Below are 16635 nucleotides of genomic sequence, written 5' to 3'. Positions count from 1 at the left end.
ACTAATCCCTGCTAGAGGATTACCTCAGTGTGACAGCTGATGCAGAAGTCCATGATGTGTTTATAAAGCCATTGAGGACCAAGGATTTATCTTAAGTAAAGGAAGTGACTATTTGAAGGTTTGTTTTCTTATGCACTAGAAGCTATGGATCAGAGTAACTGAAGGCAGACCAACTTCTTACTTCCTCACCAGCACAAGACAGTCTCAGCTGCCATCATAGTCTGCCCTACTGCAATCTGTGACAAATGTTTAAAATGTAATAGAACATCTCCCCCCCACCCCCACAGTGGCCAGAGCGTATTTATCAGAGTCCATACGGAGTTACTTCGGTGGACTTTTCAATCAGCTCACCTAACCTGCTAGCAGTTGGCTACCACAATGGCACCGTTGCAATTTATAACGTGCAGAACAGCCACAACACTCCCGTTCTGGACAGTAGGTAAGAATCCACAAGGGAGAGGAACAAATGCAATGTATGCTGTTTCTCCCCCCAGGAGCAGTTATCAGAATAAAGTTATTTAAGTGACAATGGTTGTTACTGAGAATGTAACACCATTGTTTTCAAAATGTATAACTACGTCCTTCTTCCTCTTCTCTGACTACCTTATCAACAAACTTATCTCAGCTTAGTGGTTTACCAATATTCTTAGACTATTGCTTTGACACCACCTCCTCTAGGAAACTTCATTCTTTTCTTTTTGTGTTTTGATGCTTACCATACTACACAGATTGCTATGAGTAAGTAGTCTGGTAGATCTCTCTGAGCTTCTGTGTGAGCTCCTTGAGAGCAAAGGGGGAGGCTTCGTTCCATATTCTCATTGTGTCATGAAATATTTACCATATACCAGCAGTACAGGAAGAATTGAGAAAGAAAGAACGAGATGATGAGTAAGTCACACGCAGAACACAGGCAGATAAGGAGAAAAGATAGTTAAGGAAGTTAAGTAGTTGATTGTGTTTCAGACCAGACTTCAGTGTGGCTAAAGATACTGTGACTCACACGCTTGCAGTAGTGTCAGGATAAGCTTAGTGGAGACTGGATATAGTTATTAAATCAGAGGTTCTTACTGTTGAAGTTATTTGCCTAGATTTGCCAGCATGAGCCCTGGTGCTTGTTCTGGGAAACAGTCCCATATTTTTTTTTAACTGAATATTCAAAGCTATCCTTTACTAAAAGTTCAAATCTATTGTACTGGAAAGTTTATATAAAATAATCAAAGGAATGAATAACAAGAATACAGCACTCAATTCATAAGATAGAAAAGGTCAGTAATCCGAAAGATCATATTAATTTTTCAAAAAAAATTAAATCTCCGTGGCAAGCCAGTGGGTAATCTTAAAAGAATAGGGATAGCAATGAAGTACAGCCTGGATTGTTTATTTGAATATTGTCTAAAGTCTAATTAACTCGGACAGTGGAGAAGAAGTTATAAAAATAAAGCTACTCATTCAACATGTCTAAAGAGTGGATACATAAAGTGGAAAATATAGATTCTGAGGACTTAGTCACAAGAATTATGATTTTTAACTCTCAAATGAACCTGTGGAGCTAGTGACAGATAATGAACATCTAGCAAGAAAATGACTCTTGATGAAAACACACGTAAACATCTCTGTTCTAAACTTAGATTTTGAATTTGAACTTTTAGTGAACTTCTGTAAAAAAAAAAAAATGCTTGGAAAAAACATGTGATCTATTCCCCTAGAAAAGGATCTATTCCCCTAGAAAAGGATCTATTCCCTTAGAAAAGGATCTATTCCCCTAGAAAAGGATCTATTCCCCTAGAAAAGGTACAAAAAGCTAGGAACATTACATTAGATGACATTGAATTACAGTAGAAGGAGAGACCAGGATTAAGAGGAGGAAAGACAAGACAGCAGAGCAGAGCAACTCAGAAATTAAGAAAGCAACTTAGAAATTCAGAAAGCATATAGACTGATAGATTCTTCCCGCTTCCACTTTCCCTTAGAAATAAAGAGGACATTGGGACAAGAGCAGAGAAAAAGAGGGACAAAGAAGAAGCTGTGGAGAGAGCAGAGAGAGCAGGCAGCCTTCTCCTTACCACGCAAGGCAGGCTTAGTCTTGTTTGTTTGGAGACAGGGTTTCTCTGTGTAGCCCTGGCTGTCCTGGAATTCACTCTGTAGACCACGCTGGCCTCGAACTTAGAAATCCGCCTGCCTCTAGCTCCCAAGTGCTGGGATCAAAGGTGTGCGCCACCAAGCCCAGCAGGATTAGTCTTATTAAAGAGGACAAAGTTTTTCTTACAGACTTGAGTTTAATTCATTTAGCAATAAAAGGATGGAAACTTTTTTCTTTCTCTATGCAATAAAGATTTGAAGCTCATTTTTTGTATCCAGAATGAGTCTTCTCTGCACTGGCACTTGGATTTTTGCTCCATATATGCATATGTAAGTGTGTATGTGTGTGTGAGTGTGTATGTGTGTTTAAATATGTAATTATGAGATAAGTAAGTAGCTGGACTCAACTGGAATGCCCAAAGGTGTATTGGTGTGTGTGCATGAATTTGTGTAAGAATGTATGTGAGTTTATGCATATTTGCTTGTGTAAAAATTTTCCCCTCTGTAAGTGACTCTCTTCTCCTGGCTCAAAAAAGTTTATTGCTCCAAATCTCCCTCTCAGCTAATAAACAAGAGGTGAGGTTTCTGGGCAAGAGAGAGAAAAGCCCTAGTAATTAATCCTTTACCCATTCCTCCACTGTTAAGTGACAGGCGTTAATTCTACCAGAGGCCTACAGCGTCTGGCTTCAGAGTAATTTAAAGTCAAGATAGATGTTACTATTATAATAAAAGCAACCATAGTCACTCTCAAGACCAAGTCTTGCTCTCACCTAAAAGCATCATTATAGGAATAGAAAAAAAAATGATCGTTGAGGGATTGTTTTATCACTTATACTGCAACATCTTCAAAAATTATTTAAATCATTTTTCTTTGGCATCTTCCTCTGCTTTAGTGAATCACCTCAAAAGCATTTGGGACCTGTTTGGCAAGTGCAGTGGATAGAGCAAGACAGAGGAACTACTGGGGACGACAAAAGAGAAATCTTGGTGTCTATATCAGCCGACGGAAGGATCTCCAAGTGGGTCATTCGCAAAGGACTGGATTGTCATGGTAAGACATAGAAAAGGCCCATTGTCAGATGTTGAAATAAAAGTTCTGGGTGAAAAACATACACACATGCATACATCCACAAATACAAACAAACGTACGTGCACATTTCTTTCCATAAAGATTTGATGCGACTGAAGCGAACCACTATTCTAGGCGGCAAAAAGGGAGGGGAAAAGGAGAAGAAGGGCGAGGCCTTGATATCTCGACAGGCTCCTGGCATGTGCTTTGCGTTTCATCCCAAGGTAAATTTTTTTTTTTTTTTTGGTTTTTATTGGATTTGTTTTTTTTTTTTATTATTCGATATAATTTATTTACATTTCAAATGATTTCCCCTTTTCTAGCCCCCCCACTCCCCGAAAGTCCCGCAAGCCCCCTTCTCTTCCCCTGTCCTCCCACCCACCCCTTCCCACTTCCCCGTTCTGGTTTTGCTGAATACTGTTTCACTGAGTCTTTCCAGAACCAAGGTAAATTTTTATTTCAACCCGTTAGCTACTATTTTCTGTATCCCGCTTCTGTAATATATACTATATTCTGTTACAGTTTCCAAATATTGAGGTGCAATTTGTGAATCTACGCACCATGAAAATACTGTGGTCATCTATTTTTTTTTTTGCATGAGCATTAGCAAAGTGTCTTTTAAATTGTTAATTTAATCTAAATAATTGGGTTTATAATCACATTGATAGTCTTTTAGCATCCTTTAATAACTTTATAATGTCATTTAATATTCCCTAATAACTTAATATTGCCACCTAATTCCTAATATTGTTCATGTGTACCTTCTGGTTTTTTCTAGTTAATCTGTCGGGAAGAGCCAGGGAATCTCACTCTGTATATTTCGGGGACAAATTTAAAACATGTAGGTTAGAGTGTTCTTCCTGTAACAGCTGGATTGTGTGTGCACAACACTGCACCTGACTCTCATATTTATCTATTTTATTTCCCTCATAAAATCAGATTTTGGTGTAATTTATGCTCGTATTGTTTTCCTGTTTTCTGTATAATTAGTTCTCACATTGGTCCTAGTAATTTCCCTTCTGCCATTTTTACAGCTTTTAAATTTTTTCTTGCTTTACTGACTTTTAAAAATGTAAACTGTGATAATTGGTTTGGGAGCCTCCTTCTTTTCCATATACAGATTTTTTAAATTATTCTTTTCAGTGATCATAAAATAAATTTTGTTTTGACATTTTCATATATATATATATATACATATATATATATATATACATACATACATATCTTAATCTTACATTCATCCTTTATTTCATGCTCTTAGCCCCTCCTCTCCCTAGTCTGCTTTCTTTTCAGATAGTCTGTCCTCTGTTTTCCTGTATTGCATGTGTACATATTTTATAGTGGTGGAGGATGGGTAGAGACAGGGTCTCACATCACTCAGGCTGGTCTCCATCAGCTTTGCACAAGTTTTATGGGGTTTTTTGAATATGTTTTCTATTATCTGATGGTCCTCTGGGTTTCGTTGAAATCCACCGTACATTTGTCCTTTTCATCTCCAATTTTATTGAGTCTTCTCTGTCTTTCTTTTACTTAGTTTTATATGGGATTTGTCAATATTACTTTTCAAAGAACCAACCATTTGAAAGACATTGTTTTCGAATTTCTTTCGAAGCATCTTTGTTGCTGATATGTAGGAAGGCTACTGAGTTTTACATTTTAATTTTCTGGACTACTATTCTTCTGGAAGTATTTATAAGATCTAAGAGCTTCCTTGTAGTCTTTGCAGATGGAACATGTAGAATTATATCATCTGCAAATAAGGATAAACTTAATTCTTCATTTCTAATCTGTATCACTTTTATTTCTATCTCTTATTGCCAGAGCTAAGGGAGAGTGGAAGCCCTTCCCTTGTTTTTGATTTAGGTGGAAATGCTTTGTATTTTCCGACATTTAATATTACAATGGCTATGGGTCTATCACATAAACCCTTGGTTATGATGAGATATATATCTTCTATTCCTGCTCTCTTTAGGGCTTTGCTTATAAAGGGACTTTGTATTTTGTCTAAAGTCCTTTCTATTTATATGGAAATGATCGTGTGTCTTCTGTTCTGGAGTTTGCTTATGTGAAATATTTATAAATGCGGTAGAATTCAGCAGTGAAGCCATTGGAATCTGGTCTTTTTATGGTTGGCAGATTTTCTTTTCTATTGGTTCAATTTTGTTACTTGCTATAGATTGGTCTAAATTGTTTATATCATCTTGGTTCAACTCTAGTTGGTTATATGCATATAGAAATTCATTCATTTCTTTAGATATTCCAATTTAGTGACATGTAAGCTTTTTATTTTTATTTTATATTATTTATTTATTTATTTATATTTTTCAAGGCAGGGTTTCTCCCTAGCCCTGGCTGTCTTAGAACTTGCTCTGCAGACCAGGTTAGCCTCAAACTCACAAAGATCTATCTGCCTTCCTCTGCCTTCTTAGAGAGTCTTGCACCACCACCTCCTGGAGAGGACATGTAAGCTTTTTAAGGTATGCCCTAATGGCTTTCTGAATTTCATTCGTATGTTGCAATGTCTCCATTTTCAAATCTGGGTTCATTAACTCGCATCTTTTGATTCTTTTTATTGTGCTTCCTCACTTCTTATTTCTGTGATTCAAATCGTTTTAAAAAGGCAACTGAAAAAATGAAGGGATTCAGCCGATGGTTGCGGGAAGTCAGCAGATGGAGTCCAGGAGCAGAGAGAGAATGAACACTAGTGTTCAGTTAACATCTCATTTTTTCTTTAGTCCAGGACCACAGTTTGTGAGCTGTTCAAACTTAAGGTTGGAGCTCCTAACGAAGTTAATATACTTTAGACAGTTCTTCAAAGACAAGTATAGAGATCTTTTTTCTAGGTAATGTCAAGAGCATGTCAAGTTGACAATCCTGTCATGATTCTTCCCTTATCAACTTCAAACCACAACATAGCACTCTTCAGCTTTCTATACCTTTTCTGGTTGTCTTATAATGAAAAAAAAATGCATTCAGCCCAAATTCAGAAAGTCCCTATGGTCTTTAACATTAAAGCCTTTAACATTCTAAACTATAAGTATAGTATATACCCTGAGATATGGACCAGCTCTTCACTGTGAGCCCATGTGAAATCAAAATCCTGTTACATTTTCTAACACATGACACGGAGGATATGCGCTCTATTCTAAGTGTATATATGTGGACACAACAAGGAAACATTAGACCAAAGTTAGACCAGAACTCAGGATGGTAAACACCAAACCCTGCAGTTCCATGGCTAGTATCTGGATCCCGTGATAGAATCATGTGTGCTCTAAAAAGCTTGGCTAGCTCTCCCTATCCCTGGTAGCTGCCACATTCAGCAAACATAGCTTTTCTATTGGTTCAGCTTCACTCCATGTCTATAGCGTCCCTTGGTGGAATTCTGATGAACAGCATCTCCAGCATCCTGAGATCTGTTACAGCTTGGGCTTTCATCTCACAGCTTCATGAATTTCTGAAGTTCTTTCTCTTTTTCTTCAGAATACATCTTTTTTTTTCTTACTCTGCTTTTCTCTTTCCTGGGTAACTAGGGAGGCAGCTTCTAGTCCACCATTATATCCAATAAGGAAAGTAATAATATATATATTCAGGTTAATATATATACATACATATATATATATATACATGTATGGATATATTCATAGTATTATCTATTATATATGTGTATATACATTCATATTATTCTCTTAATTTCTAGTAGTCATTTATTTGGCTTGAGCATATTTTATCAGATGTGAACACAACTACTTTTGGTTGTCTTTGGATTGTACTTGCATGACAATCAGTTTGAACCCTCCTCAGTCTCTATGTGTCTCTACTAGGGAGATGTATTTACTAGGTAGTTAGAACCATTTACGTTTGTGCTTGAGAAGGATTACTGATTCCTATAATTTCTTCACCCCTTTTCTTGTTAATTTAACTATTGTTTGCCTCCACCTTATTCATATAAGGTGTTTGCTGTTTAACCGCACATGGCTTTTTCTTCCCATTCACGTGTTTATTTCTGTGGTGAAAATTTTCTCTCATGTACTCTCATGATTGGGTTTTTTCTTCTTTGTTGAGGATTCTTTTACATATCTTCAGCATTGCAGGTTTGGAGTCATAGTTGCTTTAGGTTGTGCTCATTTTAGAACACCTTTATTTTTCTGTTCACTTTGAAAGAAAACCGTGATGGTATATGAAGGGGGCATAAAAAGAGAGAAGGGGGTTAGAGAATGTAGCACAGCGGTGTGGGGGAAGGGGGTGCCCAGGCGGACCCATGCCCAAGCACCTCTTCCCTCTGAGGGACTACACAAACACAGACATGGTATAGAGTAGAGTTTATTCAGGGTAGAGGATGGGAGAGAGAGAAAGAGTAGAGGAATGGAGGAGTGGAGGCTGGCCATGACCACGTGGAAAGGGGGAGGGGAGGAGAGCCCAAGAGGCAGAGAGGTGAAAGTGTGATGAGAGAGAGCAATGAAAGAGAGAGAGAGAGAGAGAGAGAGAGAGAGAGAGAGAGAGAGAGAGAGAGAGAGAGAGAGGAGGGGCAAGTAGCCCCTTTTATAGTGGGCCAGGTCTATGGGGGGGCATATCCGGTTATTGCCAGGTAAGTGTGGGGTGGAGCTTAGACAGAATACCAACAGTATATATCTTAGTTTTTCTCATCACCACAGCTAAATACCTCACAGAAGAAACTTGAGTGTGGGCAGACTTGGTTCTGCTCACAGTTCACGGGAGGGAAGATACTGCAGCATCCAGCTGGCAGCAACAGCTCCTATCATGGCGGTGGGGCATGCAACAGTTTGCTTACATCTCAGTGGATCAGGCAAACAGAGATCTTTGACTAAATATGGGATATGATTATACCTCAGAGACCAACCCCGATATCTTACTCCCCCCAGCAAACCCACCATCATAAAGCTTCCACAACCCCATCCCCCCAAACCAGTACCACCAGCAAGGGAACTGGTGTTCCAGTATATGAACCTTTGGGGGTCATTTCCTATCCAGTCCAGCTACTTGTAGTAATATTTTTGTTCCATGGTTACCTATTTCAGGCCTTGAAATACAGCAATCATGTTCTCCTGGCCTTTATAGTATCTACTGAGAAGTGTGAGGTCACTCTGATATGCTGTCTTTTAAGTGCATTTGGCTTTTTTTTTTTTTTTGCAGCTTTTAATGTCCTGTGGAAAGATTGCTTATTGATCATGCCGATTTAGGATTTTAAACACCTCTTGTCCTTGGATGCCTGTTTCCAAGCTTGGGAAAGTTAATGTCTTTGAAGAGTTTTTTTCTGCATATTTGTCTGTTCATCCATACATCTATCTATCTATCTATCTATCTATCTGTCTGTCTATCTATCTGTTCATGTATTTATTTTGCAGTTAAAGTACCTTTTTCTATGCCGTGGATTCATGGATCTGTTTTCCTTGTTTCTCCTGGTGCTCACCAGGGCTGTGCTCATGCTATTTATTTTTATTGATGGCTGGATGTGGAATTTCCTCCACATTGTCTTCCATCCTTAACATCCTGCTGCTGGCTTTCTCATCCATGTTGCTGATGTCTTTAGCCAGATGCTGAGTTGATTTTCTTATATCATTCATCTGCTTGTTTGTATCCATTTCAAAGTAATTTTTATTTTTACAAGTAGATTTGAATTCTTGGTTTGGCAATTAAACCACCTTTTTTTTGTATTTGATTCTTAGAAAGTTTTGATTTTATGTTGCTTTTGTTTTTGTTTCTGTGTAGCTCTGGCTGTCTTGGAACTTGCTCTGCAGCCCAGGCTAGCCTCAGACTCACAAGAGACCCACCTCCCTTTATATCCCAAGCACTAGGATTAAAGGCATGCACCACCACTGCCTGGCAATTTTGATTGTTTTTTGGTTGAATCTTATCTTACTTTTTCTTTTTTCTTATGGGGCTATGTTTCAACTTATGCATCTCTTAGAATGGATGTTTCTTCTGGCTTCATATGGGAGTCTTCTTGATAAACAGCCTCCTCTTCAGGGTCAATCCCTAGTACCACTCACTCAGAGTAAAGCAAAGCTAGAGTAATCCCAAACTAACTCAAATATGCAAATACAGTTATCAATTAAAGTGAATTACTATATCATCAAATGTTATAAGACAGAAAGTGGGGAAAATACTGTCATTTTATGAGTTTTAAAATTAGAGTAAAATTTACAGGGCCAAAGGAATGAGAGAAAATAATAGAGCAGGAAATGGGGAAGGAAGCGAGGTTAAATAAAGGGGTGCGGTGGGGACGAAGAGCAATGCCACAGCGAAGCAGAGCCCACAGGAATGTGGAGACAGGATGTGGGGGGCCGGCTCTGTAACCTGGAGGGGGTGCAAAAGCACAAACCTGTTAACTTACAGAGTGAGAACACGCATTTGTTAAATACTCAATATGAGGCACAAAGAAAAGCCACAAACCAGGACAAGATATTTGTAACATGTGTGATAGGTCCTAGGGTGTACAACGAGTTTATATGAGTGTATGTGAGCATAAATAAAATGAAAAGGGAAATAATGAAGGAAACATAAATAGCCACTAATCATAGAGATCCCAGTCTTACTAATATTCACGTACATGAAGCTTAAAACCATGCTATTTTTACAGTGAACAGAATGACAGCGTGTAAGATTTCAAGTTCTGTGGGTCAAAGGGAGCTCTTATGCTGAGAGTAAAAAACACCTCCTGAGTCCCCAGAGTGCAGGCACACCCTCTAGAGCCAGCTTCAAAAGTCTTTCAAGTAGGTCTCATCTTGTAAAATCATAAAAACTTATATCTGAGATAGTATTCACTTTGGTTACTGGATGGGTTTACTGTATGTTGAGTTGTCTAATCTTGTATTTAATGTCTGACGTGCCTTGTGTTATAGGACACGAACATCTATCTGGCTGGCACAGAAGAAGGCCTTATTCACAAGTGCTCATGTTCATACAATGAGCAATACCTAGAGACCTATAGAGGACACAAGGTGAGCTTAATTCTGATAGATGTGGAAGCCGTATCTTATGGCATTTTGGGGAAACACAGTATGTTTAAAGGATGTGGTAAGCTTAGAACTGTGAGTTAGTGGCCCCTTGAATAAGTGTCTGTGCTGATCCAAAGGAAAATTGTCTCTTGCTCATACTGATTTGCCTCTTTATCATCATTTTCCAAGTTCTTTGTTTTTCTTATTATCTAAATAATTGATTGTTTTCCTTATTATCTGTAAGATGCGTTAATTACTGGCTATTTTCCTCAAGTACATTTTTATATAAAATAATTAAAGGAAGAGTCGATGTGAGGTCTTGCTATCAGCTAAAGCAGTTCCTATGCAATACTTAGTGGTCCACGTGTAGCTTCTAAAAATCTTAGAAACTTTTCTTTTCTTTTTTTTTTTTGAAACTTTTCATTTATTAGCCAAGTTTAAAATGTAAGAGGTTAAATATTACCTACCTACATCTGGCATCTCTGCATCCCCAGGGTCCAGTGTATAAAGTCACATGGAACCCATTCTGTCCTGATGTCTTCTTGAGCTGTTCTGCAGATTGGGGTGTTATGATCTGGCACCAGGATACCATCAAGCCGTTTTTGAGTTTTTACCCAACTACGTACGTTGTTTATGATGTTGCCTGGTCCCCCAAATCCGCATATATTTTTGCCGCTGCCAATGAGAATAGAGTAGAGATCTGGGACCTTCAGATCAGCACGTAAGTAGTCAAATGGTAATGTGTTGAGTGATGTCTCCAGCAGAAACAGCTCCAATCAAATGATACCCTTTCTAGTTCTTTCATCAGACAGAGAGCACTGTGGTTCAAACAATGCCAGCCACAACTCAAATATTACACTATAGGATGATGTACTTTTGAATAAATGACTACTATATAATAAAGTGCCTACTTAAATAAGCCATCCCTTGGTTTTAATTCTTCTGGTTAAAGTATCATTTCCGGGGCAATGCTTCTCTGAAAACAGAAGAAAGAAACTGCCTTTCCCCTTTAGAGATCACGGGTGTTTGTTTAAGGACCAAGACTAAGAACAGTTGAAGGTGGTGGCCTTGTGCTCCCTCAGTACTTGTAGGTCCAAAAATCTCTCTGAAGAGATGATTATGGCAGCATGCGGTGGGGCCTTGGTGGCTGGACACAAGGGCATTTTACTGGCAGAACTGGATAACTGGATTGCAGCTCAGAGTCTTTTCCCTGTAAGGCCTTCAACTAATTTGATGAAGGGAACCCACACCAGGGAAGCAAAGGAGCTTTGTTTACATTCTAATTGTAATGCTAGTTACAGCTGAAAGGTGGGAAAGAAAGAGAGGGGAGGGGGAGGGAGAAAAAGGAGAGAGAGAGAGAGAGAGAGAGAGAGAGAGAACAAAAACTAAACAAGCGATAGCAGACAGGTGTTTGACCAAAGAATTGTATAACCAAGTTGGCACATAAAATTAAGCAGCAAAAGAACCTTAAGGTTCTGTGTTCACATTCAAGTTAGAAGCTACATTTACCTGGCCTCAGTTGGCTCTTGAAGAAATGAAAAAAGTTTTTGATTAGCAGAAAACATTATTCTGAATTTGGAAATACTCTAGGAGATTTTTGGCTTGTTACATCACTTTTTTTTATATATATTAAACCTTTCTTAGTTTGTACCTGTACTGGCTAGTTTTGTGTGTCAGCTTGACACAGGCTGGAGTTATCACAGTGAAAGGAGCTTCAGTTGGGGAAGTGCCTCCATGAGATCCAACTGTGAGGCATTTTCTCAATTAGGGATCAAGAGGGGAGGGCCCCTTGTGGGTGGTACCATTTCTGGGCTGGTAGTCCTGGGTTCTACAAGAGAGCAGGCTGAGCAAACCAGGGGAAGCAAGTCAGTAAGAAACATCCATTCATGGCCTCTGCATCAGCTTCCTGACCTGCTTGAGTTCCAGTCCTGACTTCCTTTGATGATGAACAGCAATGTGGAAGTGTAAGCTGAATAAACCCTTTCTTCCCCAAGTTGCATTTTGGTCATGATGTTTTGTGCAGGAATAGAAACCCTGACTAAGACAGTATCTTATAAAAGACAATGTTAGTGTGACACTTAAATCTACAGATAAGCTATTTCATTGTAGTTTGGACCCTCTGATTGTGAATGTTGCTAACCCTGGAATCAAGTTCACAACTGTTCTCTTTGCCAAAGAGACAGATTGCCTTCTAGTGGGAGACAGTGATGGCCAGGTTGCAGTCTACGAGTTAAGAAACATGCCTATTGCTTCAGACAGTGGCCGGGTAAGACTTGGATGTAAAATCTGTTGGAGTGTCACTTTGTAGCATGTTACAAATGTCCATGCCTTGAGGAGATGAGGTGTGTGGTAATGTGGAATTTCAAGAGTTGCTGCATGTACTATATGTGGTGTACACTGGATAGTCTTTAGTTAGCCTCACCTTCTTATTTACAGAGAAGATTTCTCATTGGAGAAAATGATGGCTCCACATAGGATCTGTCTGGTCTACTGAGCTGAGACCCTACTTCAGCAAATAGAAACGATACACGTGCATATATGCATGCACGCACACACACACATGAAATAAGAAACAAAGGAAAAAATTCCTATCCTTATTGAACACATCTATAGTTAAAAGTATGATATGGTTCATTTTTATATTTGGATATTTATTGACTAGAACCATCTTTTAATTCGAATGGTGTGTTCTACAAACAGAAACTTAACTTGAAAGGGTTTGAATGGTTTTTAAATAAATTAGTTCTGTGTGAACTTTATTTAAAATAAATTATTTTATTTTAAATAAATAAAATAATTTAAATGAATAATTTATTTAAATAAATTAGTTTGATGATTTCAAGGTTTGTGAGCAAATTTTTCTGTTGATAAATGTGTACCATACATTAATGAGTGAGTATATGTTCATGATTGTAGTCACTGTCTTTGAAAGGTTTAGTGATATTTCTGTGAGCATAATTTAGCCCCCTTCTCCATTGTTCTTAGAAAACAGTTTTTTCCAGTAATAATATGAAGCAGTTCTTATCAAGAGACATCATGATCAATAATTTTTTCCAATTAACTCCAAACAAGAGTGTGTCAGAGGTTTGGAAGACATATGAGTTTATCTGTAGGAAAGATGTGTACCAGATTTCTAAAGCTGCTTCTAGGAAGTGACCACTGGGGAAAGAACAGGGTGAGGAAGGTCTACAAAGGCAACTGCAGGGTCACCAAGCTAGCTTGGCAGATAATGGTGCTTGCTGTGCAAGCCTGGTAACCTCAGTTCAAGTCCTTGAATCCATGGAAAGATGGAAGGGGAGAACCAACTCCACAAAGCTGTCCATTGATTTCCACACCCATGTCATGGCGTGTGCACCTATACCTATACTTCTACCTTTAACCTATAAACAAAGTTGAACCATACAGCCCTTGTGCCTTGTGGTCACTGGATTACTTTTGGACGATGTTTTCTTTCTCTCAATGCCAGTCACCATCTGTGGCTTTCTTCAGTAGAAGAATTTTTATTCTTGAGTTCTCAGAGCTTGAAGTGGAATGATTTCTAACATTTTGGTGCTTCCTAGAGGATTCGTTTTGCAGGGTTTCCCTTGTCCAATTACATTCTGCAGGGTTTCCCTTGTCCAATTACATTTGTACAGAGGAGGCCTGTGATTGGATGGGGAAAAGGAAGGCAGAGATAAGAGTTGCAGAGACAGAGAGTCTGAGTGGGGAAAGAGAAACAGAGATGGCTGCTGACGCCTACTGGCGTGGAGTTTTCCAGCCACAAGTAGTATGATTTCACAAGGTTAGAAATACTGGGTTAAAGTTTTTATCATTATCAATCGGCTCTGAAATTACTGTATTGGCGTCTTATAAATTGTGATTTTTATTGATATATAAATGTGATTGGTTAATTAAGCTTTAAGAGTCTTGATTTCTACCGGGTTACTGAGTATCGTGTTATCAAACCACAAGGATGGCAGATCTATTTGGTTATTGGAATGTGGGACAGAGCTGGCAACTGTGTGGCTGGTGAGTTGGTGGGCCGAGTGACTGCACAAATGAGATCACCTGGTGGGAGCCCTGTGGTCCCTCTGTTGCAGGCACAAGGATGAGAATGTGCAAGTCCATTTTTTAACATTTCTCACAAGAGACTCCAGTGCAGGAAGTCAGGGCTCCAGCCCCGACCCAGTAAATGGACTCAGGTTAGGGGTAATGTAAGCAAATTCCATGGTTCACACCTTGAGAATTAAAAAGCTAAAGTAAGTATAGCCAAGGTATAAAAGAATAGAGAAAGCTTTATTAGCCAAAGCAAGCAAGGAGAACACAGGAATTATTGCCAAAGCAATGCCTGTCTTGCTTAAAGCCTAACAGTAATACCAGGTTCCTGTCTGACAGAAACATGAGACCGGGTCCAGGGCTTGCAATTATAACTTTTTAGTATAGCTAACTGTTGGCAGTATTTACCAACCATTGTCTTTCATGATGGCAGAAACACCAGCCCCTTTCTTCACATGATGATGGTCGATCACTGGGTATCTTAAGTTTTGCTTTAAAGAGTTATGGTTTGGGAATTCGATGGAAATTAATTCATTGGGCCTTTTAGGAAAAACTTTTTCCATGGCTAGTCTGTAGAGATTACTCCTATATACTTCATTGACTACTATGGCTCAGTGTATAGATATTTGCCATATTTTTTTTTTCTGTTTGGTGTGTGTGTGTGTGTGTGTGTGTTAACTAAGAGAGAATATTTAAATGGGTGGAATGTTTTAAAAATATAGACATGTAATGTAATAGAGTACTGCTGAGAGCTATGAAGGCATTCTTTGATTGGTTAGATCATGCACAGTGTGACTGTGTCAGTCTGAGGGACTCAGGACACATCACTGAGCAAACTGCAGGACTGATCCACTTCATTAGCCCAAGTGAGAGACAGATTTGAGAAGCAGGTTAAGGCTGGCTCTGACCAGGCTTGGCAAGTGGAAACTGCAGAATGGGGAAGTACCAGAGGCAGCAAGTGCAGTACATGCCAGAGGATGGGAAGTGACCTCTGAGATACAGGGGCTGTTGGTGTTTAACGCTTAGGAAAGGTCGGCATTTTCATCTCCCATCACCTTCAGGTGCCGGTTTTCTCAGGACCCTTTCTGCCTTGTGGTAGAGAAGACATAGCTTTCCTGCTTGGTCTTCCACATTATATTTTTTCTTCCCCCTCCCCATCATCTTTGGTTTTCACCCTCTTATATGTGATCAGCTCATGATTTTTTTAGTACAAGTAAGTATCATTAAGTAAAAATACAAGCCCACATGGAAATCAAGACGTCAGCCATTGACAGGTCAGGAGATACAAGCTAGGAAGCTCAGGCTCAGGCAAACAGGAGGAGCTAAGCTGTCTTTCCATCAAAGCCTTGTAACAATGTTTGTCAGGCTCCATTAAAAGGGGCATTCCTAGGAAAGCAGCCTTGTGCCAGGAAACCACTGTCAGTGTTTAAACCTTCCTCTGCTGCTTTTTCTCTGTTACAGCCTTACCCGGTGCCCATTAAATGTGGACACCTAACTTACACACTTTAAACGGCACTTTAATGACAACTTTACTGTTCAGGTTGGATTTTATTGTATTGTAATTGTGGTTTTTTTTTTTTTTTCCTTTTCAGGGAGATGTAATCAACATTCTGCTTGGGTCCAAGACAAACCAGACGGGATGACCTGTCACTCTTGTTACATTTTGTTCTTCTTTAAGGGGAAGGGAATAACATCATAAGCTTAAGATTTTGATTTTAAGAGAGCAGTATGTGGTCTATGACTTCCATTTAAATTAAATTAGCTTTTATTTCAGAAACATGTGATTAGTTTTTAATTTAAGGTAAGCTAAAGATTTGTGCTGGGATTGTCTTAATTTTCTAAAGATATTTCTGCTCCACTTCTTGGTCATATTTAAAATAACTATTAGCAATCATGTATACCTATAAGATGTCCAAATAGCTTAGAAAATGTTTTCTTAAAAAGTTCAGAGACCTTTAGGAATACTTAATACATAGTTATTAGAAGATACAATCCCAACAATGTCAAGCCAGCTTCCCAAGCTCGGCTTTGAGGGCTTCTGATGGCGCAGCCACCTGGGGGTGGGTGGGTGGGGGCAGTGACTACCCACTCCAGACATCAGTGCTGTCCTCTTAAATCTGAGGCCTGGAACTACACAACTTTTGTCACACCACTTGGCAAGCTATGGGACAGAACAACAGATACAAGCATCACGTTGTCATCACACTGTCTGGCTAGCTAGCATCCCACTCCATTGTCAGTGGGGGGTGGGGAGGAAACAATAATCCTAAATGCATTGTTAGCTTCCTCTGAATGGCTAGAGTCTTCTGCAGTGAAGTTTGAGGACAGACTTAAATTGTCTCACCAAGAAAACAGAAAGTCTCAGACATATAGACCAGGTCAGGGTGTTTTCTAAAGAAGTCTAGGGAGAGATTGGGCAGTAATTGGGCAGTAAGGGTGGGGATTCCCCCCCCCCCCCCCACACACACACATAGACTTGGAAGGAGTGAACCA

The 16635-nt window shown here is 39.2% G+C and overlaps 1 protein-coding gene across 1 annotated transcript in view; it reads left to right on the top strand.

Moving 5' to 3' along the window:
* The window catches only part of Dnai4 (dynein axonemal intermediate chain 4), a 73137-nt gene extending 56922 nt beyond the window's left edge, over nt 1-16215 (top strand). Inside the window, exons 11-17 of the mRNA XM_052176871.1 lie at nt 288-439; nt 2973-3130; nt 3251-3372; nt 10012-10110; nt 10602-10828; nt 12217-12373; nt 15735-16215. Of these exons, the coding sequence (XP_052032831.1) occupies nt 288-439; nt 2973-3130; nt 3251-3372; nt 10012-10110; nt 10602-10828; nt 12217-12373; nt 15735-15785 (966 nt within the window). The 3' untranslated portion in view covers nt 15786-16215. The remainder of the gene's footprint in view (nt 1-287; nt 440-2972; nt 3131-3250; nt 3373-10011; nt 10111-10601; nt 10829-12216; nt 12374-15734) is intronic.
* Nucleotides 16216-16635: the final 420 nt, after the last annotated feature.

This window comes from Apodemus sylvaticus, chromosome 3 (assembly GCF_947179515.1).
Source record: "Apodemus sylvaticus chromosome 3, mApoSyl1.1, whole genome shotgun sequence".
Classification (NCBI taxonomy): Eukaryota; Metazoa; Chordata; class Mammalia; order Rodentia; family Muridae; genus Apodemus; species Apodemus sylvaticus.
This window is presented reverse-complemented; position numbering and strand designations above follow the sequence as displayed.